The 27,170-nt window shown below is 43.1% G+C and overlaps 1 protein-coding gene across 1 annotated transcript; it reads left to right on the top strand.

The window, feature by feature from the left end:
• The first annotated feature begins 7,311 nt into the window (after positions 1-7,311).
• On the top strand, positions 7,312-8,454 carry LOC121860333 (flocculation protein FLO11-like). The gene has a single exon (XM_042357402.1). The coding sequence runs from the start codon at positions 7,312-7,314 to the stop codon at positions 8,452-8,454; it is 1,143 nt and encodes a 380-aa protein (XP_042213336.1).
• The last annotated feature ends 18,716 nt before the right edge of the window (positions 8,455-27,170 follow it).

The following is a 27,170-nucleotide window of genomic DNA, read 5'->3' as shown; positions in this document are numbered from 1 at the left end:
TATTTTAATGCTATTGTTATAAATATTTTTGTTCCTTAAGGTATTGTTGAATTATTTTTATTTTTCAGTATTAAGAAATAAGTTTTTTTTTGTGTGTGTGTGAGAGAGAGGTCAAACATCAATCACCAGGTAAGATTATCACCACACAACACAATTTCGTATACCTGTTTCTCGTCCCCCTAAAAAAAAAAATAATAATAATAATAAAATAAATCTTTTTTTTCATTCAGTGTAAAGTATTTAAGACCATTTTGGTGTTTCAGGAAGACTCGGGGAGAAATTACTCTGTCCGAACATATGAGTGGAAGTTTGTGTAACTGGTTATTTACAAAAATATTTACGTTTATTCATATTTTATAAATTTTGTGGTTATATTTTTCCTGGACTCACTGCTGCCGTGATGGTCTGTCTAGCCAATCAACGTTGAGGAGGTTCTGTTTCAACCAATCAACGTTGAGGAGGTTCTGTTTCAGCCAATCAGAGGAGAGTACTAAGACTCCATCCTTTCCGCTTCTCTTAGATGTGTCGTCTTCTATTGAACCATGAATGAGAGAGAGAGAGAGAGAGAGAGAGAGAGAGAGAGAGAGAGAGTTTACTGTAATGCTGACTCCTTACCCCCACTGCCTCTCTCAGGTGTAGTTGAATCAGCAGTATTCTTAATGAGGCAGGTAAAGCTCACACCTGTAAGTTACATATAGCATACTCTGTGTGTGTGTGTGTGTGTGCGCGCGCGCACCATGCTTCACGTCACATCTTGCCAGCCCACCTCCCTCCATCCCTCCCCTCCTCCCTCCATCCCTCCCCTCCCCCTCCCCCTCCATCCCTCCCTCCATCCCTCCCCACCTCCCTCCATCCCTCCCCACCTCCCCTCCATCCCTCCCTCCATCCTTCCCTCCCATCCTTCCCTCCCATCCTTCCCCTCCTTCCCTCCCATCCTTCCCTCCATCCCTCTCCTCCTTCCCTCCCCTCCACGATCAACCTTACTAACCTCTCCCTCTGACACACACACACACACACACACACACACACACACACACACACACACACACACACACACACACGAGACTAATGAGAAAACTTTCGCAGGTGCCACAATAGGTAATGTAAGGTGTTGTTGATCACCACCTAGGCTACCTTAGTTCACCCACAGGTCACCATCAGGTCACATCAGGTCACCCCCAGGTCACCTCAGTTTAAATCCAGGTACCTTCCCAACCACACCCACCCACCTACTCCCCCAAAGCTCACACCGACCTAACCCACCAACCCACCCACCCACCCACCCACCCACCCACCCACTCAAGCACTTGAGAAGAGAGAGAGAAAAAAAAATCATTATCATCTAAATTGCAGTCACTATTACCATATAAATGAATTTTCACTTAGTCTCAGGGCGCAAAAGTTTCAGGGTTCTCGATTGAGCTGTGAAAATATATCCCTGAGAGGTTTAGGTGTCATTTGTTGTCGAGGGAGAGGCTGTGAGCTGAGAGATGCTAGGAGTCGGCTTGGGTGAGAGGCTGTGAGCTGAGAGATGCTGGGATTTGGTTTGGGAAATACAGATTATATTTATATACACACAAATTATACACACACATATACACGTACATACGAGTACATATAATGTATGTGTGTGTACCGTGTGTGTGTGTGTGTGTGTGTATAAAATATTTACCAAACACGCCTCTGCCACACTGAATTTACATAGTATATAAATTAATCTGTTTACTTTAAAAAAACGCGTTCCTTTTTTATTTAATGGTCTAAGTTTGTAAGTAAATATGTCGTGAAACTTAAAATATATGACCAGAGGAGAAATTTTAGAGAGGGAGAGAGAGAGAGAGAGAGAGAAGAAAGGGAGATGAGAGAGAGAGAAGAAAGGGAGATGAGAGAGAGAGAGAGAAAGACCCACAACTCTACAACTAAGACTTAATTCCGATGGGAAAAAAAGGAGGAAAGAATGTGACGTAAATGAACTCATCAACCAAGTCTTACAAAATATCTTAACTGGGAAAAAAAGAGCAAATTTATTCTCAAGTTATAGAATAAAGTCATTATATATTTAAATAAGATTACGTGATGGGATTTATTTTATTTTTCTACGATTTTTTTCTTGTTTGTGATAAAATAAGATAACTTATTTTAATTGTAGATTTTAAAGGGATCTATTTTCTTATTAATATTTATCGGTTTTTTCTTATATATTTTTTTTAGTAAATAAGGAAATTGGAGTTTATTTTTCTTTCTTATTTGGATATTTTTTTTTATTTTTGATTAATTAAGAATAAATTTTGCTTATTTTAATTTATTTTTTACCACACACACACACACACACACACACACACACACCTTCCTTCAAACCCATAAAAAAAACACTTCCGAACGCACAAGACAAACACCACTTCTCCTCTTGTAACCAAAACACCATTTCCCTCAACAGATTATGAAAGTAAATGAGAATATCAAGTTACGTCATCAACTCGTATAATGAATTGGTAAGTGACTGGAGACTGATTGGATGATGATTAACCGGAGTAAAATGATTAGTAATGTATTCGAGTGATTAGGTGATTGGTTTGGATGGTGGTGGAAATTTTTGCGCTGTGAAGTTGTCATTGTTGTTACTATAACTTAGTTTTATTTATTGTTGTTTCTCTTATTCTCACGCACAAACACACACACACACACACACACACACACACACACACACACCCTCGTCCGTTAGTAATTACGCGGTAATGACCTATAAGCGGATGAGCCAAGCGCCCTCTGTATCACCCCAGTTGCTTGGGACGCTAACGGTTGCTAAGGGGAGAAAGTCATTTGTAAACAGTCTTCGATCCCATCCAGTTAGTGATGTTGACTAAAAAAATCATGAATAATAAGCATTTTTTCGTGCAAATCACCCAAGATGACTAAACCTTCTGATAATACTGAGAGAAAATATAAATTATGTCTCATCATTTAATGTATATGAGTGATAGGAAAGTAAGGAGGTGATAGTTACGAAAAAAAAGTTCGTATTTTCCGTATGATGAACGTTTCTTAGCTAGTATCCACCAAAGAAGATTTATTCCATTAAGCTGGTATTTCTATCCAGCAAATTAACTAAACACACAACAGTAAATCATCTTTTCACTGACAGTAATTTTATGCATTAGATTGTGTAGAATTTGTTGTTGGTTTATAAGAAATAAGTTATTAATTTAAACCAATATATTTATTTTTATTGTCTATTTAGTTTTATTATTTTTTCTATTGGTTCGTCTGCAAAATGTAATTGACAGTTTAAAATTAAGTACTGTACTCAATTTTATCAAGAAGAGAGAGAGAGAGAGAGAGAGAGAGAGAGAGAGAGAGAGAGAGAGAGAGAGAGAGAGAGGTCCCGGCTCACAACAATACCCCATAACTCAATATAGTGGATGCTGCCTCTTGTTGCCCAGGTGTCAAGGCTATTGATCCCCGCACCACCTCACCTGGCGAGGGTCCTTATTATTCACCCCTGTCTGTCTGTATGTCTCTTTGTCATAAGGGGTCTGTATGTATACTCTGTCTGTGTGTTTGATGTGTGTGTGTGTGTGTGTGTGTCTGTCTGTTTGTTTGTATGTCTGTCAGCCTGCCCGGGTGTTCAGGTTGACATCTTCTCACAAGGGCCTGTGTTAATTTGGTCATCTACATGGTTGCAACTTCACCTCACACACACACACACACACACACACACACACACACTTCTCCTCTTCCTCCTCTCTCTCCTCCCCCCACCTCCTTTACTCTCTCCTCACATTTCCACCCCTTTCTCTCCTCTCACCTTCCTTAACCTCCCCCCTTCTCTTCATTCTCCATCCCCTATCCTCACCCCCTCCCTCCTTCCTAAATTCCTCTCTTCCCACCTTTCCTCTCTCCTCCTCACCCCGCCCCTCTCCCCTCTCCCACACTCCCAGAATAAGGAAGCCAGTCACGACATAACACACATACCGCTCTCACGTAATCGATTGTGGCTAGACTAATGATAGGAGCTGCGGTCACGAGACGGACTCAGAAACACACACGAGGGCGTTTTTCTGGGGTGGAAAGGGGGGAGTTAAACCCTCAGATTAAACCTCAGATTGTTGACTGTTTTAATGCTCTTATGGGTAAAGGATATAGAAAATAATGGTGGATCTTGTTTTGTTAGAGAGAGAGAGAGAGAGAGAGAGAGAGAGAGTTAGTTGCCTCATTTTTATAAAAGTTAACTATTTTCTGATTAATGTGTTCAAATAAAATAACTCGAGGAAAATTACACACACACACACACACACACACACACACACATAGGTCTATTTATCTTCGAGTATCGGGTTAAAATTGGTTTGTATTGGTTTTATTCACGACCTATCTTGTATGAAATTGGTTTGTGGAGAGTTTGGTCTTATGTGAAATTGGTTTGTGGAGAGTCTCATATAGCTAATAGGGTTATGAAGGAACTGAGAAATATGGTTATGAAGAAACTGAATTTACATAACATTCCTTTACTCGTGACAAAAAATTAATGACCTTGGTAATAGGAACAAATTTGCATACGATTAGGTCAAAATTGGGTAGCCATCCCGAACCAATTTCTACGTGGCCTTAGCCTAATCAGGATAATTTGACATATGTGTAGTGGTTTATCCTATACCTATTAAAATGGGTCTCTTTTCCTCCGTGGATGAAAATTAATAAGATCCAATTTCGTATGCAAATTAGATGTCTGTTAAACCTAGATTTGTTTTAGTTTTAGTCTCTCTCTCTCTCTCTCTCTCTCTCTCTCTTTCATTCTTTTATCAGTATCCTTCTGTCTCTCTACCTTTCTCTCTGCCTATTAGTCTGTCTGCCAAAAGTAAACGGGAAACGTGTGTGTGTGTGTGTGTGTGTGTGTGTGTGTGTGTGTGTCGGGAGGAGGTGGACAATGAAGATATTCGTATGTAAACGGAAAGCTTTGGCCACGACCTAGAGATGGCCTGTCTAGAAATGGGAGAGAGAGAGAGAGAGAGAGAGAGAGAGAGATAAAAATTTGGTATTAAGTCATTGAAATTACGGTTTTGTAATAGTGGTAATAATAGTAGTAGTAATAGTAATAGTAATAGTATTAGTAATAGACAACGCGCATTACACACTAAGACATTTGAAGTAACATTGAATTTGATTTGTTTTATTCGACTCTTGCTCCTGTCTCTTTCTCTCTTTGCCCTACCTCCTATTTTCCATCTTCCTCTTCTTCCTTCTCCTCCCATTCCTTTCCTCCCCTTCGTTTTCCCCCACCTCCTCCCCTTCTCTTCCTCCCCCTCTTCCTTTTTTTCCACTCCTTCCTTCACCCACCTTTTCCTTCTCCCTCTCGTTCACCATCCTCTTTCTCCTCCTCCTCCTCTCCTCAGATAATACCAACATACAACACAGTGAAGAGACTTCCATTCTCCTCATTTTTTACTTAATAGTTGACCGGCAGTTTCCAGTTCCCCTCTCTTGCATCTCCGTTCCTCTCCCCTCCCTCTCTAATTCTCTCCCTGTCTTCTTTTCCCCTCCCTTGTCCACTTCTCCTCTTTTATTCTCCCCTTGACTTCTCCTCTTCTCCCCTCTTCTCCCCAATTCTCTTCTTGCTTCACCTATACCTCTTCTCCTCTCCCCTCCCCTGTCCAATTCTCTCCTTATCTTCTCCTCCCCTCTCCCTTCTCCTCCCCTAACCAATTTCCCCCTCCCCTTCTCCTTTTCTCCCCTTGTTCTCTCCCCTCTCCCCTCTACCCTCGCAGCCAAACAATGTAGTTGAATATCACACAGTGTAGTGATGGGTATTGGTTGAAAACTTTGTGGTGGTGTGTTAACTCTCTCTCTCTCTCTCTCTCTCTCTCTCTCTCTCTCTCTCTCCTTTATTTTAACATATTTACATTGTATGAAATATATTATGGACAAGGACATGTCTTAACTATCACATAATAATATTTAACATACAAATTAATCTCTTAAAATATTATAAATGAAGTTGTTTATAGAGACACAAAGTTTCAAGGTGTCATTTCATCTCTATAAAACATCTTTGGACGCGAGTGGTGTTCGGCTGGAGGTGGGGGGAGGGCTGGGGTGGGGAGGTGCTGGGTGGGGGAGGTGCTGGAGGTAGGGGAGGGCGTCAGGATGGCGGAGGTAGCCGATGTCTTGGTGGTGTGAGGTGGGACACGGCGGGTGGTCTGCAACACCTCGAACTACACTCAAAAGTCTCGCCAAGTCCTTCCTCCCCTCCTGCCTTCTGCTGTTGTTGTGGGTGTCCCTGTGACCTGAGACACGAGTTACATGGCCTGCTCCTTCCTTCGGTGTGGCTGGGCAGCGTTCGACCAGATCTGACCAGACATTCTCCAGGGAAAATCAAATCTGGGGACCTGTAAAGTTAGTTGCAGGGCGCCGTCTGGTGTGTGTACTGTAGGTGTAGTTATTACCTTGTGTGTGTGAAGCCTTTATGCCGGTGCGTCTGTATGTAACCTGATGTTTAAGTCAAAAATCACCATTCGTACTGTATGACTGCTTGCACCATCTATGTCTCTCTCACTCTCTTTATCTCTCTCTCTCTCTCTATCTATCTCTCTTATCTAACTTAATAACTCCTCCTCTCTTCTTATCGTCGTGTTTACCCTTTAGTACACTTAGTATAATATTATTCCCATTAACATACTCTTCCGTTTCCTCTCAGTTCATACGGGTTATATAACTGGGATTAACTAATCATAATACAGTACTATTTTCTTGTTTACATCACAACCCTAGATTAGGATTTTGGGGAGGCACATTCGGCCCCCATGTAGAGAGAGAGAGAGAGAGAGAGAGAGAGAGAGAGAGAGAGAGAGAGAGAGAGAGAGAGACACCCTGTACAAGGTTAGGCAGTATTTGGTGTCGTGCCAGAGGGTAACCGGAGTTATGGTTGGGTCTTCATGCTTGACAGACGCACACCGCCCACTTATACTCGTACATTACCTATAAGATCTGTGTCTGTCTCTGATGTGCAGATGTACCTGAGAAGTACCAACCTAACCTAACCGAACCTAACCTAACCTTCGGTCCTGAACCATAATGATGAGCGTCACATCTCAGTATGGTGAGCGTCACATCTCAGTATGGTGAGCGTCACATCTCAGTATGGTGAGCGTCACATCTCAGTATGGTGAGCGTCACATCTCAGTATGGTGAGCGTCACATCTCAGTATGGTGAGCGTCACATCTCAGTATGGTGAGCGTTGTTTCCATTTGTTTATTTTTCTTCTTCGTGGATTTATTTTTATCAGTGGATATTAATTTTTGTTTTATTTTATAATTATGGGAGGAACTTATTCGACCAAAAACCCGGGTAAAACTGACAACACTCCCGGCCATCCTATTCGCCACACACCAGAGACGGTCCGCACCGCCCCTGCTAGACTGGTCGAGAGAAGGACTTCTGACCTCAGTTCTCTGCGGTCAAGGCCCTTGCCTTCCATAAGTCCTCCGGCGGCGGGGATCTCCTCTGTCCACAGTACACGGAGGGCGGGTACCTCTTCAGTCCCCAGTCCTCAGGGGTCAGAAAAGATCAAAGCCTCCAGTCCTCAGGGGCCGGGACCCACTTTAGTCCCCAGTCCTCAGGGGTCGGGACCCACTTTAGTCCCCAGTCCTCAAGGGTGGGAGACCTCTTCAGCCCCCAATCCTCAGGAGTCGGGGATCTCTTCAGTCCCCAGTCCTCAAGGGTGGGAGACCCCTTCATCCCCCATTCCTCAAGGGGCGGAGACCTCTTCAACTCCCAGTCCTCAGGGGTTGGGGATCTCTTCAGCCCTCAGTCCTCAGGGGTCGGAAACCTTTGCAGCCCCCATTTTTCAGGGGTCGGGGTCTTCTTTACCCCTCAGTCCTCTGGAGACGGGTACCTCTTCAGCCTCCAGTCACCAGGAGATTGTGACGTTTTCAGCCTCCAGTCCTCAGTGGTCGGGGACCTCTTCAGCCTCCAGTCCTCAGTGGTCGGAGACCTCTCCTGAACCCAGTACTGAGTGGTCGAGGACCTCTTCCGCCACCAGTCCTAAGGAGACGGGGACTTCTTCAGCTCCCAGTCCTCAAGGGCCAGAGACCTCTTCAACCCCCAGTCCCCAGGGGGCCAAAAAGATCAGAGTCCCTACTCACGCGGTGTCACTCCCAATTTTTCCGGTGAACAGTCCCAATAATCCCCTGGAAAATCATTTAGACAAGTGTCCCTTGCCAATCGACAGCAAAATCCTCGAACGCTGCCGTCACGTCAACCATGACGGCAACTACTACTACACCGCCCCAGAGTACATATCCCTCCAGACCTGCGCTCATGACTACTATACCAAACCCCTGCCAGTAAAGAAGACGCAGGTCGACTGGGCCGTGATTGCAGGGTCGCTGGTGCTGTGTTTATTGATAATCATCATTATTTATATGTCCACCCGAGGACCCTGCGTCATAACCTACTGACCGCTCGGGTCTGTCCCATCATTTTTATGAACTTTTGTTTTTGCTCTATCTCTGTCATAGACCTGTTAGTCTGTCTGTCTATATATACTAAGGATAATCACCAATTACCAATAATTTCTATGTTTTTTTTCGTTTTTTACAAACATCTGACTGACCATAAACGATCATAAACATCCACTTAATACATAATTGGTTACACAAAACCAACCCAACCCTACCCTACCCTACCCTACCCTACCCTACCCTACCCTACCCTACCCTACCCTACCCTACCCTACCCTACCCTACCCTACCCTACCCTACCCTACCCTAAGTACAACCTGCCTATCTCATAATAGTAAAAGACATCTTAAAATATACAGAACATATTTTGATATACGAATTAATTTACATTAATTTGCGGCAATATAGAGAAGTGTGTGTGTGTGTGTGTGTGTGTGTGTGTGTGTGTGTGTGTGTGTGTGTGTGTGTGTGTAGAAGAAAGAGGTTTAGAGACGTATACATTCATTATTCATAGTTTCCTCTCGCCCTTCCCTCCCTCCCTCCCTCGCCTCACCTCCCTCCTTCACCCTCCCTCCTCCTTCCTCTCCTTCACCCTCCTCCACACACACAAGATACCAAGCTCATTTTCGGCCAAACGACTCTCCCTTTTAGGCTCTATTTGTTTCTCCTTATTACTCCCTCCCGCTAGACTTGAAGGGAGACAGTTAACATGAGGGAGAAGGGAGAGGAGGGAGATGTGTGTGGGAGGGATGGTGTGTGTGTGGGGGAGGAGAGTGTGTGGGAGGGTGTGTGGGGAGGGTGTGTGTGTGGGGAGGAAGGTGTGTGTGTGTGGGGAGGAGGAGATGTGTGTGGGGGGAGGAGGGTGTATGTGGAGGGGGTGAGGGTGTGTGTGTGTGGGGGAGGAGGGTGTGTGTGTGTGTGTGGGGGAGGGTGTGTGTTGGGGGTCTTTCTGATTCTTTTGTTCAGGCGTTGTTAGTCTTCGGATCTGTTGTTGTTGTGGAAACTTAAGACCTTGAGTACTAGACAGTTAAGACTTAAAGCACAAGGAAGTATGACCTCCTGAAGAGTACTTAATAACCCTGGCAGTCAAAACACCTCAAACTATAACGAAAACAACCACCACCACATCAACAATAATAACAACAACACAAATAAGACCAACAACAACAACATCACCACCACCAACAACAACAACAACAACAACAATAACTATCATCACCACCCCCCTCCTAGGATTCACCCTCACCCCCTCCCCTCCCCCCCTTCAGGAATCAGCCACGTGTTTGTACTCTGGAGGCTTGTCGTGTATACAGCTTCCATACACCTATGCAAACATACACTCACCACATCAACATACACTCACCACACAAACATACACTCACCACACATACATACACTCACTACACATACATACACTCACCACTCAAACATACACTCACCATACATACACTCACCACTCAACATACACTCACCACTCAAACATACATCACACATACATACACTCACCACACATACACTCACCACTCAAACATACACTCACCACTCAAACATACACTCACCACACATACACTTACCACTCAAACATACACTCACCACACATACACTCACCACACATACACTCACCACTCAAACATACACTCACCACTCAAACATACACTCACCACACATACACTCACCACTCAAACATACACTCACCACACATACACTCACCACACATACACTCACCACCAAACATACACTCACCATACATACACTCACCACACATACACTCACCACCATACACACACACAAACATACACCACATACATACATACACTCACACACAAACATACACTCACCACACATACACTCACCACTCAACATACACTCACCACACATACACTCACCACCCACCACCAACATACACTCACCACTCAATACACACCACATACACTCACCACTAAACATACACTCATCACACATACACTCACCACTCAAACATACACTCACCACACATACACTCACCACATACACTCACCACTCACACACACTCACCACTCTACACTCACCACTACACTCACCACACATACACTCACCACAAACATACACTCACCACTCAAACATACACTCACCACACATACACTCACCACACATACACTCACCACACATACCACTCATACACTCACCACAAACATACACTCACCACTCATACACTCACCACACATACACTCACCACACATACACTCACCACACATACACTCACCACACATACACTCACCACACATACACTCACCACACATACACTCACCACTCAAACATACACTCACCACTCAAACATACACTCACCACTCAAACATACACTCACCACACATACACTCACCACACATACACTCACCACACATACACTCACCACACATACACTCACCACACATACACTCACCACAAAAATATACCCCAAATTATGATAAAATTTCATTGGCCTTTTATCGAAAACAACTTATGGGCGAATAAACTCGGAGTTATGGCGATTTTGGCGATTTTGCAGTTTTTTGGCTAAATACTCGCCCTATTGACTGGCGAAATTGGAGGCGGTGGTTTTGTAGGTGAAATGATTTTGTGGAGTAGGTTTGGTTAGTGAGGCTATGCAACATACCATGAGTTATTGGGTTTATTGCAGGTGTGGTTATAATGTGGTTGTACTGACGATGATGATGATGACGATGATGATGATGATGATGATGATGATGATGACGATGATGATGATGATGATGATGATGATGATGATGATGATGACGATAGCAACAACAACACTAAAAAAAAAACCCTACAATTACAAGACTTTAACCACAACTCATTCAATAACTCGACAATAAATGGAACAATATCTTTCAATGCCTTTCTTTTCCTTTCAACCGTTAGCCATCCATCAGCCAATGACTTTCTCAGGGTCGCAATGGCTTTTTGAGATCCCATTGGTTGTGGTATATGTTGGTGGTCGTCTTATGAGCGAATTACGGACCACTAAAGGTATTGATGGTCCGGTAAATGTAACTAATTGATGCTCGGTTGTCTTTTGGGGGGGGGTCGACTCGTCTGGGAGTTGGTGGGGCTTTTCTATTATGTCTTTCTGTCTTTCTGTCTCTTTTCTCTCTGTCTCTCTCTCTCTTGCACAAATTATTTCTTCCTTTCCTTCTTGCTGTCACACATTGAAAATCTCTCTCGCTCTATCTCTCTCTCTCTCTCTCTCACACAAACTCAACCAAATTCACTTTCTCTCACCTACAAACACCCAATATCTCTCTCTCTCTCTCTCTCTCGTAACCACAGTAAACACCCAGCAGTCAGTCCTAGTCATGCATAACCAGACCAAGTTGTAAAATTCTTGACAAGTCAATATTGAGTCGTTGGTGGGACTCGAGTGTGTGTGTGCGTGTGCGCGTGCGTGCGTGCGGGGGGGAGGGGGTTGATGTGTTGAAAATGTGTTTGGATTTGTAGGTAATCTTATTTATGATGATGGAAGCGTTGATGATGTTGATGATGTTGATGATGGCGATGGTGAAGTGTATATCAATCACCAAACCCTTATAACAATCTCCAATCACTCATAACAATCTCCAATCACTTATTACAATCACCAATCAATAAGTGTACAATCCAAAGCCTAAACAAATGCCCCGTAGGAGTTATAAACGATATAATCACCGGTATAAGTGTCTTAAATCCCTTCTGAGGGGGAGGAGGATAGGGGAGAGGGGATCGAATGCGACGTAAGCTGGTATAGATGCGAGTGAGTTTATAGGTTCGTGTTGGAGCTTCATGACAGGTGCAATGGGATCAGCCAGAGAGAGTTTGTGTCACTTATAACTCTACCAGGAAGGTTTGGCGTTTGTCACACCTCTCTCTCTCTTTATCTTGTTTTCTCCTTCTTTCTGTCTCTCTGTTTCTCTGTCTGTCTCTTTTCTTCCCTTCTATGTCTCTACTCTGTCTCTCCCCCTCTCTCTCAATAAGCTTGTCTTTCTTTCTTTCTTTCTTTCTTTCTTTTCTTTTCCTTTCTTTATAAGGATTTCAGTAAGGGTCAAAGGTCATGACCCTCAACATAAATGACCTTTGTTGAGGGAGAACCATGATGTGTTTTGCCGTAATAAAACCTCGATCTAACGGATTATATGAAGAGGAAAGTCCTTTATATCGAGGGTCTGTTTGTTGTGAAACCTTCGTTTAACGAACTGTTTAGAGAAGAAAGTCCGTTATATCGAGGGTCCGTTAGGCGTGAAACCTTCATTTAACGAGCTGTATAGAGAAGAAAGTTCGTTCTATCGAGGGTCCGTTATATGTGAAACCTCCATCTAACGGACTATATGGAAAAAAGTCCGCTTTATGGAGGTTTTACTGTATATATAATTTATTTGCATATAATATATTTCACCTGAACGACATATATTTTACTTTTATTGTTATATAATTTTAGTTAATATAATTAATATATTTCACCCAAACTTATATTTTTCTGTTTCTTATATTAAATTCCTATGTTAAAAGCATAGCAGAGGTTAGGGGTTATATTAGTTATGATATATCAAGGTATTTTCATCTAATATATTTAGTTGTCGACTGTGTGATATAATATAGGTGAAGTTTGGCGTTGTGACTTGATGAGCTGTCTAACATATAGCACTGCGGCTGGTATAGTAGCGGTATATTGGTGAGATGTTATTGTGAACTGTAAAATAACTCTCTCTCTCTCTCTCTCTCTCTCTCTCTCTCTCTCTCTCTCTCCCCTTCCTTACACGCTATACACAAAACTAATCAACGTAACATCATATAACAAACAATAATTAACAATAACACACGTATATCATTACACAAATCACACCACCATTATATATATCATAAACTACATATAATACACATATTTAAACTGAATTTTTTTATGATATGTACCGAGTATACACACACACACACACACACCACGTCACGCGCCCAGTATTTACATGTACGATAACTTGGGTAGTGGTAGCGGCGCTGTGGTCATGCACGCGTTGCTGCCCGATCATTACTTTTGGTGCTGATCGTGCGTCTGGCAGTGTGGTGGTGTTCTTCTGTGGGGGCGACGCGGAGAGGGGAGGAGACGTCTTGTGTGTTGGGGGAGGGGGAGGGGGTGGGGGAGGGGTGGGGAGGCAGGGGAGTGTTTGTGGTGGGGGTGCATCTGGGGAAGTGTGGGGTTGGGATTTTGGGGAGAGTGTTTTGGATGGGTGTGGGGTGTGTGGGGGTGGGGGTAGGAAATAATGAAACATAATATTTGTCTGATGAATGTGTACTCTACTCTAGTGTCCATTTAGTAAACAACATTATTATTCAGTGTCCAACTCTCTCTCTCTCTCTCTCTCTCTCTGTTCGTTTTCCTCTTACCCTCTTTCTTATCCCCTTCCTCTTCGTCTTGCTCTTCGTCATCTCCTTTCCTCATCTCCTTCACCTCCTCTTCATCTTATTCTTCCTCCTACCCTTCTATCCATCCTCTTCCTCTACCCTCTTCTCCATATTCCCCTCTCTCCTTCTCCCTTTCCCCCCTCCCTTCTCCCTCCTTCTCTCCCCCTTCTCTCCCCTTCCAGTAAGGCTCCAGGACTCCGTGACAGGGGAGGTGTGTGGGGACAGTAATTGTATGAGCCCTTGAGAAGGTGTTTGTGGTGGTGGTAGTGGTGGTGGTGGTGGTGGTAGTGGTAGTGGTGGTGGTAGTGGTGGTGGTAGTGGTAGTGGTGGTGGTAGTGGTGTAGTGGTAGTGGTAGGTGGTAGTATGGTTATAGTAGTAGTAGTAGCGGTAGTGGTCGCGATTGTGGTAGTACTGGTGGTTATGGTGATAGTACTGGTGGTGGTGGTGGTGGTGGTAGTGGTGGTGGAGGTATTAGTGATGGTGGTAGTCATGGTGAGGGTAGTAGCGATGGTGATAGTGGTGGTGGTGGTAGTTGTGGTGGTAGTGGTGGTGGAGGTATTAGTGATGGTGGTAGTCATGGTGAGGGTAGTAGCGATGGCGATAGTGGTGGTGGTGGTAGTTGTGGTGGTAGTGATGGTAGTAGTGGTGGTGGTGGTAATGGTGGTCGGGGTAATAGTGGTAGTAATATTAGTAGTGGTAGTCCTGGTGGTGGTGGTGGTAGTAATCGTGGTAGCTGGTTTACACGCGAGCTTCCATTAATGGCTGGGGGGGAGGGGGGAGGGGGGTTAAATCACCTTCCCTCCCCCGCATTTAGAGAGAGGAAGAGAGAAAGATGGAGAGAAGTGTACATATTGACCTTTGACCTTATAGCGAAGGAGAAAGCTAGAGAGAGAGAGAGAGAGAGAGAGAGAGAGAATATTTACTGACCAAATTTTGTGGCCGTGGCGCAGGTAAGGTTCGGGATTACCTCATTAAAGATGGTGTTGGGTAGTCGATCAAGAAAGGGGTTACGTCTTTAAGAGGCCAAAGGGGTGTGGGAGGTGAGGAAATTGCCTCTTCTGGAAGGGGGATGGGAAGAGGAGGATAGAGAAGAAAGGAAAGGGGAGAGGAGGATGGGGTAACGAAAGGGAGGAAGGAAAGGAGATAGGAAAGGAGAAAGGAAAGGAAAGGACGGGGAAAGAAAGATAAGGAGGAAGGGAGAGAAAGGAAAGGGGAGGGAAGGGAAGGAGGAGGAGGGGAGAGGGAAAGGGAAAGCTAGGGAGGAAGGGAGAGGATGGGAAAGAGGGAAGGGGAGGAAAGGAGAAAGGGAAGGGATGGGACGAAAAGAGAAGAGAAAGGGTGAACGGCGTTTATACTCTATAGGCATTTCTGATAGGGAGGAGGAAAGGAATTTGTTTGTAGGAGTAAGAGAAAATTATCTCCATGTCCGTGAGAGATGGGAGAGGAGGAAGGGGGGGGGGAGGGGGGTGAGAGAAGGTGGTTATATCACTATACTTAAAATTATACCTTAAATTAAATGACAAATGGTTCATTGATCCTTAAAATCACAACAGGATAAATTAATTTTAAAAATCCTAAAAATTAATCCATTCTTTTTAAATAACCCCTTAAAATTATCCCTCTTTAAATCACCCCTTAAAATTATCTCTCTTTAAACCACCCCTTAAAATTATCCCTCTTTAAATCACCCCTTAAAATTATCCCTCTTTAAATCACCCCTTAAAATTATCCCTCTTTAAATCACCCCTTAAAATTATCCCTCTTTAAATAACCCTTTAAAATTATCCCTCTTTAAATCACCCCTTAAAATTATCCCTCTTTAAATCATCCCTTAAAATTATCCCTAAACTTTCCCAAATACTTTTAGGATTAAGAGCAATAAACTCTTAAAATATTCGTTTTAAGGTGAAGGGTCTTGACGCATCCCCCGAAAGGAGCCACAATCAAGTCACATTGAATACGTCTCGGATTCTATTACCGGCTTCCATGGTTCTGTCAACTTCTTCTTTTTTTTTAATTATCTCTGTCTGTGGTTAAGTATATGCGTCAGGCAGCTTTATGAATGTCTTTCTCTCTTGACCGACCGACTGACTGACTGACTGACTGACCCTTTGATTCACTTTCCTCTTCTTTAGGTGCATCAACACGCCATTAATTCCATTACACTTTATATAATGGTGTTTAAAGTCCCTTACTCTCTTTAACTTAGCGACGTCTCTTTCATTTAGCGTAGTTTCATTAATTAATTTTCTTTCATTAGTAATTTTCTTATAACTTCTTCCTATTAAAGTCACTCAATCATAAACGTTCTCTGTATATAATCATTCAAACACAACTAATCTTCTTATCAATCTTCCAGAGTTTTGTCCAATATTAATCAAAACTTCGCTGGAAAATTACTGTGTGTGTGTGTGTGTCAGTGTGTGTGTGTGTGTGTGTGTGTGTGTGTGTGTGTGTGTGTGTGTGTGTGTGTGTGTCAAAGGTTAGGGGAGACACGTTAGTGAAATACTGTGCGGAATAGAATCAATGTTGTTGGCTATACTTTGGATTGAAGACTCTCTCTCTCTCTCACACACACACACACACACACACACCTCTCTCTCTCTCTCTCTCACACACACACACACACATCTCTCTCTCTCTCTCTCACAATGGATCCCCGTTCGCTCTGACAACTTGTTATTGCTGCTGTCGTCGTTTGAGATTTCATTTTGCGATCGACCTGTATGTCAGTCTCCTTCACAGTCAAGAAGATTGGCTTATTATTACCCTCCTCACAAAGGCGGAGTAGGGTATTGTTTTCGGTCTGTTTGTCTGTCTGTTTATGTGTTTGTTTGTCCCTTAAATAACTCAAGAACAGGTTTGTGGATTTGAACCTAATTTGGCTGGTTTAATGGGCAGGTGTCGAGGTCTTTATGATAAACTTTTGGTATAATTCGCCAAAGAAAAAGAAAGATCAATAAGTGTTGCCATGATAACGGTTTGCTCATTAATACAAAGAGTTTATTGGAAGTTAAAGAAAATGGTGACATGAGACAGTTTCCAGCGGTGACTGTAGTAATTTACGGGAACGGTGTTTTATTTGTCCTGTCATGGTGGGCAAGGTTTCTATGTGTTTGGATGATGTTAATATTTGTATATTTCTACACCACACCACACCACACCACACTACACCACACCACACCACACCACACCACACCACACCAGAAGCTCCACCCTGGTGAAAATCTAACCTGGGGACAAAAAATTAAATGAGCAACACATTATTACACCTCATTTAGTCACTGTTTTCTCCGTATTGTATCTACACACTTTCTCTACTTTTAACACCTCCGGACACTACTTTTCCTCACTCTCGTGTGTGTGTGTGTGTGTGTGTGTGTGTGTGCGTTCCCTGACTCTGAGAAGGCGTAAAATCTGTCTTGAGGAGAGAGAGAGAGAGAGAGAGAGAGAGAGAGAGGTGAAAATCCTTCTCGTTAGGTGAGTAATACGATCTGATCTTAATAACGTCACTCAAACATGATCCAATACTAAGTGGAGTTTATGGCGGTAGTCAAGGAAAGTGTGTGTGTGGGGGAGGCGGTGTAAGGTATGTGGGTATAAGGAGGGTGTGTGTGTGTGTGTGTGTGGAGTGTGGGTGTGGAATGTGTGTGGGTGTAGGGTGTATGGAGAGTGGAATGTGGATGTAAAGAGAGTGTGGATGCGTTTGTAAAAAGTGTGTGAAATGTGTGTATGGGTGCGTGAGCGTGAGAAGTGGAGTCTGTCTGTCTGTCTGTCTGTCTGTCTGTCTGTCTGTCTGTCTGTCTCACAGCTTTACGACAAACTCGACTGTTAAATTGGCATCGACAATTCACTGAAACTTTATCTTAAAATAGACGAGTGCCGCAGTGAGAGAGAGAGAGAGAGTGAGAGAGAAACAAAGACAGTGAAAGAAGAAGAGAGGTGGAAGAAGGGAAAGAAGAAAAGAGGAAAAGGAAAGTGTAGGTTGAGGGAAAGGAAAAGAGGGATGATTGATCAATAACAGAGAGCCACGCAGCCCGACAGGTGTGTACAAAATCCCAGGTGTAAACTCAGAGGATGGAGGGGAGGAAAAAAAGAGGGAGGGGAAGAGAGTTGGGGAGGTGAGGAGGGGGAGATTGGAGGGGATAGAGGGGGAGAGGGGGGGGGCTTGATTCCTACCCTACATTCGTACCTGCTAATTGGGATGGAGGGGATGAACTCAGGTAAGCTTATCATACTGACCTCACAACCCCAGCTTTAGCACAGGTGAGCCATGAGCCACACTCAATAACAAGAGCCCTTCATGCATGTAGAGGCTATTACCCCCACTCACTCACTCTCACTCCCTCTCACTCTCATTCCTTCTCACTCCCTCTCATTACCTCTCACCCCTCTTCCTGTACTCCCTTCCTCCTTCACCCTCCCCCTTTACCCCCTCCTCCCTTTCCTTTTCCACCATCTTCCTCCTTCACCCTCCCCCTGTACTTCTCCTCCCTTTCCTCCCATCACTTTCACCATTCCCTTATCGACCCCCCCCGCGACGAATTAACTAGACATTTATTATTATTATTATTATTATTATTATTATTATTATTATTATTATTATTATTATTATTATTATACTGTATATCGTGTGAAGTAATAATAGCGATAAAGACGGTAAAGGATTATGATGTAGGTAATATAACGATACATTAAGTTATGAAAGTAATATAAGTGAATATATTGTTATAGGAGGTTTAACTTAATTGGTATATTTATAAGTTGGGATAGTTAAAGTATTATTTTGTTCTGGGGAATTTGACTTTAAGTTTGAAGTGAGGAGAAGGAGAAGTAAGGGGAGGGGGAGGAGGAAGAGGAGGAAGGAAAGGAAGAGGAAGAATAAGATAAGTTAAGATTAATAAGAAAAAACGGAAAAACACTTCTTTTAAAACACACACACACACACACACACACACACACACACACACACACACACACACACACACACACACACACACACACACACGACAGCATGACCCGGTACAAATTAAAGAAACAGTGAAATATAACCACACTAACAATTGACTATTTTACCAATTCCTTTTATGGGAATTTACGTGACTATCGCCTTGTTGGAATTGCAGAGAGCCTGAATATGCAGCACTGGCCTATACACACCAATATAACCCGGGTTTAAACATAGCTTCATAAACCCCACACCACCCGGACAAACCACGGAATATAACCCGGGTTTAAACATCGTTTCCTAACCCCGACCCCCCCACGCCAACCCCCACGCCTTAAAAAAAATGGCCGCTGAATATACACCAATATAACCCGGGTTTAAACTTCACTTCCTGCCTACAAAAAATAATCAAAATGGCCGGCAAACAAAGAAAAAGTTGAAGGGTTTGTGGTCCAGATCCCATTGAAATTTCACCATAAATAATGAATGTTTGAGATGGTTCCTCTTGAATTTTGAAGGCTGTGTTTTAAGGAGCGGGGGGGGGGGTAGTGTTGATGTTGTGTGTGTGTGTGTGTGTGTGTGTTAGATAGACAGACAGACCGACCGACCAACCCTGAGTTTCTGCTGTGCCTTAATCAGTACCAATATTCCTACACTGATGATGCTGGTGTCGTTCCCTTAGATGTACTGGACCGTATGTGTTACACCCACTTCACCCATGGTGTCGACACAATACTCCCTCATATTGACCCTGATGCCTTTCTACAAAATTCACTGGGTTACACCAACCCAAACTGTAACTATTACTTTCCTGACTCTCCCGAGTTTAGTTCTAGTCTTCTACTACCTCATTCCTTCTCTTTAATTAGCCATAACATCAGCAGTATTCGCTTCACTTAGACACCTTTTTAGATCAGTGTTTATCTTCTATTGTCCACAAATTTGATGTACTTGGGTTCTGTGAGACCAAACTCACTAACGATATTGAACATTTGTATAACATTCCTAATTGTCCTAGACACTGCGTCAATAAGTCATGACACAGCGGTGGTGTCGCACAATATGTTTATATTAAGTATAACACTTCTCTAAGAGATGATTTAAAGGTTCAGGAGGAGTTAATGGAGAGTGTTTTCACTGATTTACGTAACAACACACGAAATATCCTAGTAGGAGTAATCTACAGAAGACCTCACACCAGTGTAAGGAATTTTCTTGATAAATTATCGGAGCTTATCACTATCATAAGTTCAGAGAGGAAATTTTGCTACATTACAGGAGATTTCAACCTTGAGCTATTAATATCAGAGACAGACACCTCAATAATAGACCTTCTTGTTACCTGTCATTCTAAACTCTTCTTCAACACTATAACCAAACCCACTATAGTAACTGCCACCTCTGCCACTGTGATAGATCATATATGGACTAACAACACTCCTAACAATCTTGCAAGTGGGATTATTTATAACAATATCTCGGATCACTTCCCAGTTTTTGTCATGTATAAAACAGCCACAAGACCTGAAAGGTCTAGTAGAGTCTCAATACAATACAGAGACTACTGCACCGACAACATGCTCCTGTTTGAAATCAGCCTGATGAATGCTAACTGGGATCTTGTCTAAGCCTAAGATAACCCTGACGTGAGGTGCTGCAACTTCTCTTGCATCTTCAATTCTTGCTTTGATAAATGTTTCCCCTCAAGACTAAGTTAGAAAAACTGTATCTATCCCCAAACCCTATATCACAAGTAAAATCAAGGCAATGATAAAAGAAAAATACAAATTCCAAAGAAAATTTGCAAAAAGACCCATAACTTTCGGTGATGCTTACCGAAGTATCAGAAATAGAGTAACTCAAGCAGTTAGAAACGCCACACGCAGCTATTATACAAATAAGCTTCAGTCAGCATCAGGCAACAGTAAGGAAACCTGGAATATCATTAATTCTATTCAGAACAGGAACACTCAGCCTTCGGGCCCCCCACTCAGCTTTTATGATAAATGATTCAAGTGTAACGGAACCCTCCCCCATTGCCTACCACTTCAATAATTATTTAATTAATGTTGGCAAAAATCTTGCAGAGAGCATCCCTGATCACCATGAGGAATTTAGAACCTACCTGCAAAACAGACAGCAAAATGAGTTGTTCTTATCCCCTGTCACAGTAGATGATTTATTAACCATCATAAAAATGTCCAAAGATGCAGCAGCAGGCGAAGACAATATACCAATGAGCATCGTTAAGAAAGTGGCCCACTTATTACTACCTGTTCTCCTACACATTTGTAAATCCTCCTTCACTAGTGGTGTCTTTCCGGATAAACTGAAAATTGCTAAAGTTCACCCAGCAATAAAAAGTCTGGGGACAAATGTCTGTTCAAGAATTACAGCCCCATGTCAGTCCTCCCAGCCTTCAATAAGATACTGGAGAAGCTAGCATGTAGTAGACTAACTTCCTTCTGCAATGTCAATAACGTCCTTACAGATTCTCAGTTTGGATATAGAGCTTGAAGGTCAATTGAGAGTGCTCTGTTATCCTTGACTAATGGCATCTTAAACTCCTTTGATGACAGAATTATCATGAAATACCCAGAATCATCAGAAACATACCCAGATTCACCAAAAGATACCCCAGGACACTGCTGACCTCTATACTATGGCACAACTAGACAAGGAGAGGCTATTTTTAACATCACCAATAACATAGACGGGGGCAGTGGGTCGGCTTTAGGTGGAGAGAGGATAGTGCATCTAGTACCTGCAGTTCGTTTTACCTGATGTTAGATTACAGGTTAAAGCAAATCAGGTAGGAGGAAGAGAAGAGAAGGAACAGGAGGGAATAGGTGGTAAGGGAGGGAAGGGAAAGGAGAAGGAGTAGGGGAAGAGGCGAAGGATTGGAGGTGGAGGGGGAGGGGTTGACTAGAAAATTAGCTCCCCCCCCCATTTATTTTACCTTAATCCAGTCCTACATACGTTCTGGTCAGGTTAGGTTAGGTTAGGTTAGGTTAGGTTAGGTTAGGTTAGCAGACAAACCTACATACGTCCGGGTTAGGTTACAGGTCATGTCAGAGAGGTGGAAGGTCACTTGTACACTGGTTCACAATGTCTTTCATGTATACAGAATGAAAGCTTGTCCGGGAGAGTAGGAGGAGGAGGAGGAGGAGGAGAGAAGAGAGGGGGGGCGAAGGCAATGGATATATTTTCAGGAGAGGAGGAGGGAGGAGGAGGAGGAGGAGGAGAAGAGGAGGAGGAAGAAGGAGGAGGAGGAGGAGGAGGAGGAGGAGGAAGAAGAGGAGGAGGAAGAAGAGGAGGAGGAGGAGGAGGAGGAGGAGGAGGAGGAGGAGGAGGAAAAAGAGAAGAAGGATTTTAACGTGACAAGAAAACGCCATTATAAAGATACCAATAATAATATTCATCTATACAATTCTTACACCGACATACATACACACATCAGTGACAATCATAAATACGGACGTTATCTATAAAAAAAACGCTAAATTAAACATAAAATACCATTATTCATCGAGATATTAACAAACACCATTAAAACACCACTAACACACCATTAAACACCACTAACACACCATTAAACACAACCCTCAGTCATATGGAACTCACCGTGAATATATTATACGCCATTATAGATATATTGATAATCTTCAGTCATCCAGGCAGCACCTTTATCAATTATACGCCATCATAAACACTCTGGTCACCATCGGTCGTGTGGAAGTTGAATATATCAGGATGAAATTATTATAGGATTGCACTCGATTATTACGTCATCTCATACCGGATGTTTGGTTATATTTTTGTAAGTTGTGGTTTTATCCTTTAACCTAACCTAACCTAACGCCGTAGAACCATATAGGTAGATATTGCACCGATATTGAAAATGCAACTAAATTAAAAAATGCTATTGCTCTTACTGTTAGTGTATGTTGACAGATCGTTGCAATATTTTTACCTGTAGTCAAGTGACGAGATACGAAATATTTTATGAATAAATTTTGGTTTAAGTGTAATAAATAGTAGATGTTATTTTTAGAGTAACCTGATAAATTATTCACTTTTATAGAGTAAGGCTATTTTAAGACTTTTTGACAACATTTCATAGAGTGTTGGCGATATTTTAAAACATAGAAGGAAAAAAATGCATCAGTAATGTATTTTAATTGTTTTTTTTTATACTTTTTCCCCCCTTAGTCGTATATTTTTGTTGTTAAGAAATAAAAATAAAAGATGTGGTTAATTTTATGGTTTTTGTTTTGGTATAAAATTAGTGAAAAAAGGACCTTGATAATATTACTTGGACATTATAAACGAGTTCACGGGGTTAACTCTAGTGGTCACTGCCCCCTTCCCTCCCTTCCTCTTTTCCTTCCTCCCCTCCTCCTTCCCCTCCTTCCCTTCTCCCCCTTCCCTATCGATTAAATGTTTGTAAGGATTAAGGTTGAAAGCCATTAACAGAGACAGTGAAGAATAGGTATTTTTCTGTCTTTTCTTATCACTGGAACACCGAAACAAGGCAGGTGAGGGGAGACAGATTATAGTCATTAGTGTGTCGAGGGTGAGACAGGTGCTATACACAACTCACCTCCCACACACCACCCACAAACCCCACACAAACCCCCACACCACCCTAGTACCCCTTCCCCTCCTCCCCACCACCACTAGTACCCCCTTCCCCTCACCACCATTTACCCTTCCCCTCTCCCCACCACTAGTACCCCACTTCCCCTCACTCCCCACCACCACTACCCCTATACCCCCTCCCCCTGCTCCCCAGGTATTGACGTACCTTGCCTGAATACTTAATTACACCCTACCTATTTAACCCTATTTCGTACCTTGTGATAAATTGACAGGTCGTCCTTCCAATAGCGTCCCCCCACTATTTAGCTATTAACTACCCGTCCCACCGTCCCAATTTCCCCGTCAAATTCCAGCTTGGTCGTTAATAAAGACAGTGTGTCATTAGACTATCCATCGTCCGTTTCAGAAGCCTTTGATATATTTAATTCCGATCCACTGTTCCAGACCCACTGTTCCAGGAGAGAGATAGTGTACCATTCCATCGTATACAAGATCACCCCCTTCCAGATTTCTGTTCCAGGTTTAGTTGTCTGTCTAGTCTGGCTATTTCGTGAGAGAGAGAGAGAGAGAGAGAGAGAGAGAGAGAGAGAGAGAGAGAGAGAGAGAGGCCCTACCAATACATTTTCAACTCAACTGCATGTCCAACCCAACCCAACCCAACCCAACCCAACCCAACCCATCTACCAAGACTGCCTATACGCTCATTGACCTAATTTCCTTCCATAGAGAGGAACAAACGTGATGTAAGAGAGGGTGAAAGTCAGAAAGAGGCTGATAATACCTTTCGTATATTATATTAATATCTTCACACCTCTAATTTGCATAATGACCAGGTACCGAAAATGGTTAGAAAGGTGATGATGGTTGGTGATGATGATGATGATGATGATGATGATGATGATGATGATGATGATGATGATGATAGTATTGTTAGTCTGGTAGTGGTGATAGTGGTGTGGTGTGGTGTGGTGTGGTGTGGTGTGGTGTGGTGTGGAGTGGAGTGGCGTGGTGTGGCATGGTGTGTTGTGGTGTGGTGTGGCGTGGTGTGGTGTGTGGTGTGTGTGTGATGTGGTGTGGTGTGGTGTGGTGTGGTGTGGTGTGATGTGGTGTGGTGTGGTTCTTTCAATTCATCCATCCATCCATCGATCTAGTTGGATATACACAGACAGAGAGACAGACAAAGAGACAGACAGAGAGAGATAGAGAAAGACTTAAAGATAGAGACAGGGGTAGATAAACACACAGAGAAAGAGAGAGAAAGAGAGATACAAACAGATGATGATGGATACATAAACACATTGAGAGACAAAAGCCAAACCGATCACAACAGCTGGTGCCTTGAGTCAGGGCCCACAATCCCTCCCTCCCTCACTCCTTCCTTCCTTCCTTCCTTCCTTCCTTCCTTTCCTCACTCCCTCCTTCTTTCCTTCCTACTCTCCATCCCTCCCTCCCTCCCTCCTTCGCTCCATTTCCTTCCCTGGTAGTGGGTCGATTGATCTGGCCCGCCGTGTATGTGTTACTGTAGGAGACACGAAGGATATCCCCCTAAGGCTTTCCTCCTTAGAATTCCCTCCGATTTTCCTCCTTTTTCGTTACATTTTCCCTAGATTTTTTTCCTCATATTTTCCATGACAAGTGAGGAACGTTTTTTTTTCCTACAATAACAAATCATGGAACGTTTTCTGCCGTTAGAATTCCAGTAAACGTTTCCAGCCAATAGGAATTCAGAAACATATACGTTTTCACCCAGTAGGAATACAGATACGTTTTAAGCCAACAGAAATTCAGGTACTTTCTCAGCCAACAGTAAATAGAAAGCCAGGAGACATTTTCAGCCGTCCAGCCAACAGGAAGACAGCAAACGGCTTTTAGACATACATTAGATAGTCAACGTTTATCTGGTCACGGCTCCCTCTCTCCCTCCCTTCTTCCTTCCCTCCCCTCCCTCCCTTCCTTCCCTGGCTCCCTCCCGACTAGGCAGTGTGCCAAGTCTAAGCTCTCCGACTCACTAGGCTACGTTTGTTGAGGTTAGGTTAGGTTAGGTTTGGTTTGGTTAGGTTAGGTTAGGTTTGGTTAGGTTAGGTTAGGTTAGGTTAGGTTAGGTTAGGTTTCGATGATTAGAGAATATTTTCTTGTTCTAAGCACCTCTCTCTCTCTCTCTCTCACACACACACACACACACACACAGACACACACACACACACAGACACACACACACACACACACACACACACACACACACACACACACACACACACACACAGAGAGACACACACACACAGAGACACACACACAGTACAGGAAGAAATTTAATTACCTAAAAGCTCTATGATGTACCATGACAAAAACTGACGTATTTTTGTGGGTGAACCAAATTTTTTTTTACTTTCTCAATAGATGAATTTTTTTTTAATCTCTTCATAACCTCAAGAAATTAATGGACCCCAAATACTCAAAGTTAATGTTTTGTTTTGTGATTAATGGAGAGTTAGAGTGTTGTATTTAACCTGTACTACTGAAGGGATATACTGTATATATGTTTAGGTACGTTATTTTTTTAGGTATATTTGTGTTATAGTTAATGTCACCTGTATATAGTGTACGTGTTATAGGTGTTATATATAATTATGATACAGCTATAACTATATATCTATAATTACATTTCATTAAGATACAGTTTCGTAATAGCTGTTTTAAGTGATTCACGGATTAACAACCAATCAAGAATTCTAAAGGGAATGAATCTAATCTAGATTGGATGGTCTGTTCTAATCTATCACACAGGAAATAAATTCTTCCCTCCGTCAGTGAGCAAGTGAGTTAGTGGGTGAGAATATAGAGGTTATTCTTATTGATGCCGTTGATAAGAATAAATTAATACCTAAGTAGAGCTTCTGTTGAGTATACTGTATATACCTGAAGTATTTAAAGGTGAATTAATACCTTGACTCCTAATATACCTCCGTTATACTTCGATATATAATACAGAATATACTCCTCTGTTATACTTAGTGGTGTATGCTGTAAATAAAGGGTAGGAGGAGGAGGGTCGATGATTGGGAGGTGAAGGATAGATGGAGGAGGGGGTGGAAGGAGCAAGAAGGAGGATATAAAGAGAGAGGAGATGGGGAGGAAAATAAAAGAGTCCAGGGAGGGAAAGAAGGATGAGGTGGGGGGGAGGAAAGGGAAGGTAGCAGGGGAGGGGGAAGAGATTATGGTTATTATTATTTTCGCTATTATTGGTCAACATGCACACACACACACCCACACACGCCCACATCATACCAATATACTCATTAATACGCCTCTAAGGAGGGTGAAGAGGGGTGGATGGAGGGGGTAAGGAGGGGAGGATCCTCTATTTTCAACCTGCTTTTCAATTGAGGTCGTCCAGGCTGTCCAGGCCGTCCAGGTCGTAGGTCGTGTCCAGGGCTGTCCAGGTCGTCCAGGTCGTCCAGGTCGTAGGTCGCCCAGGTCGTCCAGGTCGTCCAGGTCATAGGTCGTCCAGGCTGTCCAGGTCGTCCAGGCCGTCCAGGCTCGTCTCTCCCTCACGACACAGGATACATAAATTCAGGCAGAGGCATCCACTCCCTTTACCCCAACGACTTTGAGTGTATTATGGCGGTGAATGGCCCCTGTCTCTCCCTCTCCCTCCCCCCTTACCTCCCCCTGTCTCCTCTCCCTCCCTTACCTCCCCCTGTCTCCCATCTCCTCCCCTTACCTCCCCTGTCTCCCCCTCCTCTCCCTTTACCTCCC

The sequence above is a fragment of the Homarus americanus genome, unplaced genomic scaffold (assembly GCF_018991925.1).
Source record: "Homarus americanus isolate GMGI-L3 unplaced genomic scaffold, GMGI_Hamer_2.0 scaffold9181, whole genome shotgun sequence".
Lineage (NCBI taxonomy): Eukaryota > Metazoa > Arthropoda > Malacostraca > Decapoda > Nephropidae > Homarus > Homarus americanus.
Note: the sequence above shows the minus strand (reverse complement) of the source record. Positions and strands in the feature narration are given on the sequence as shown.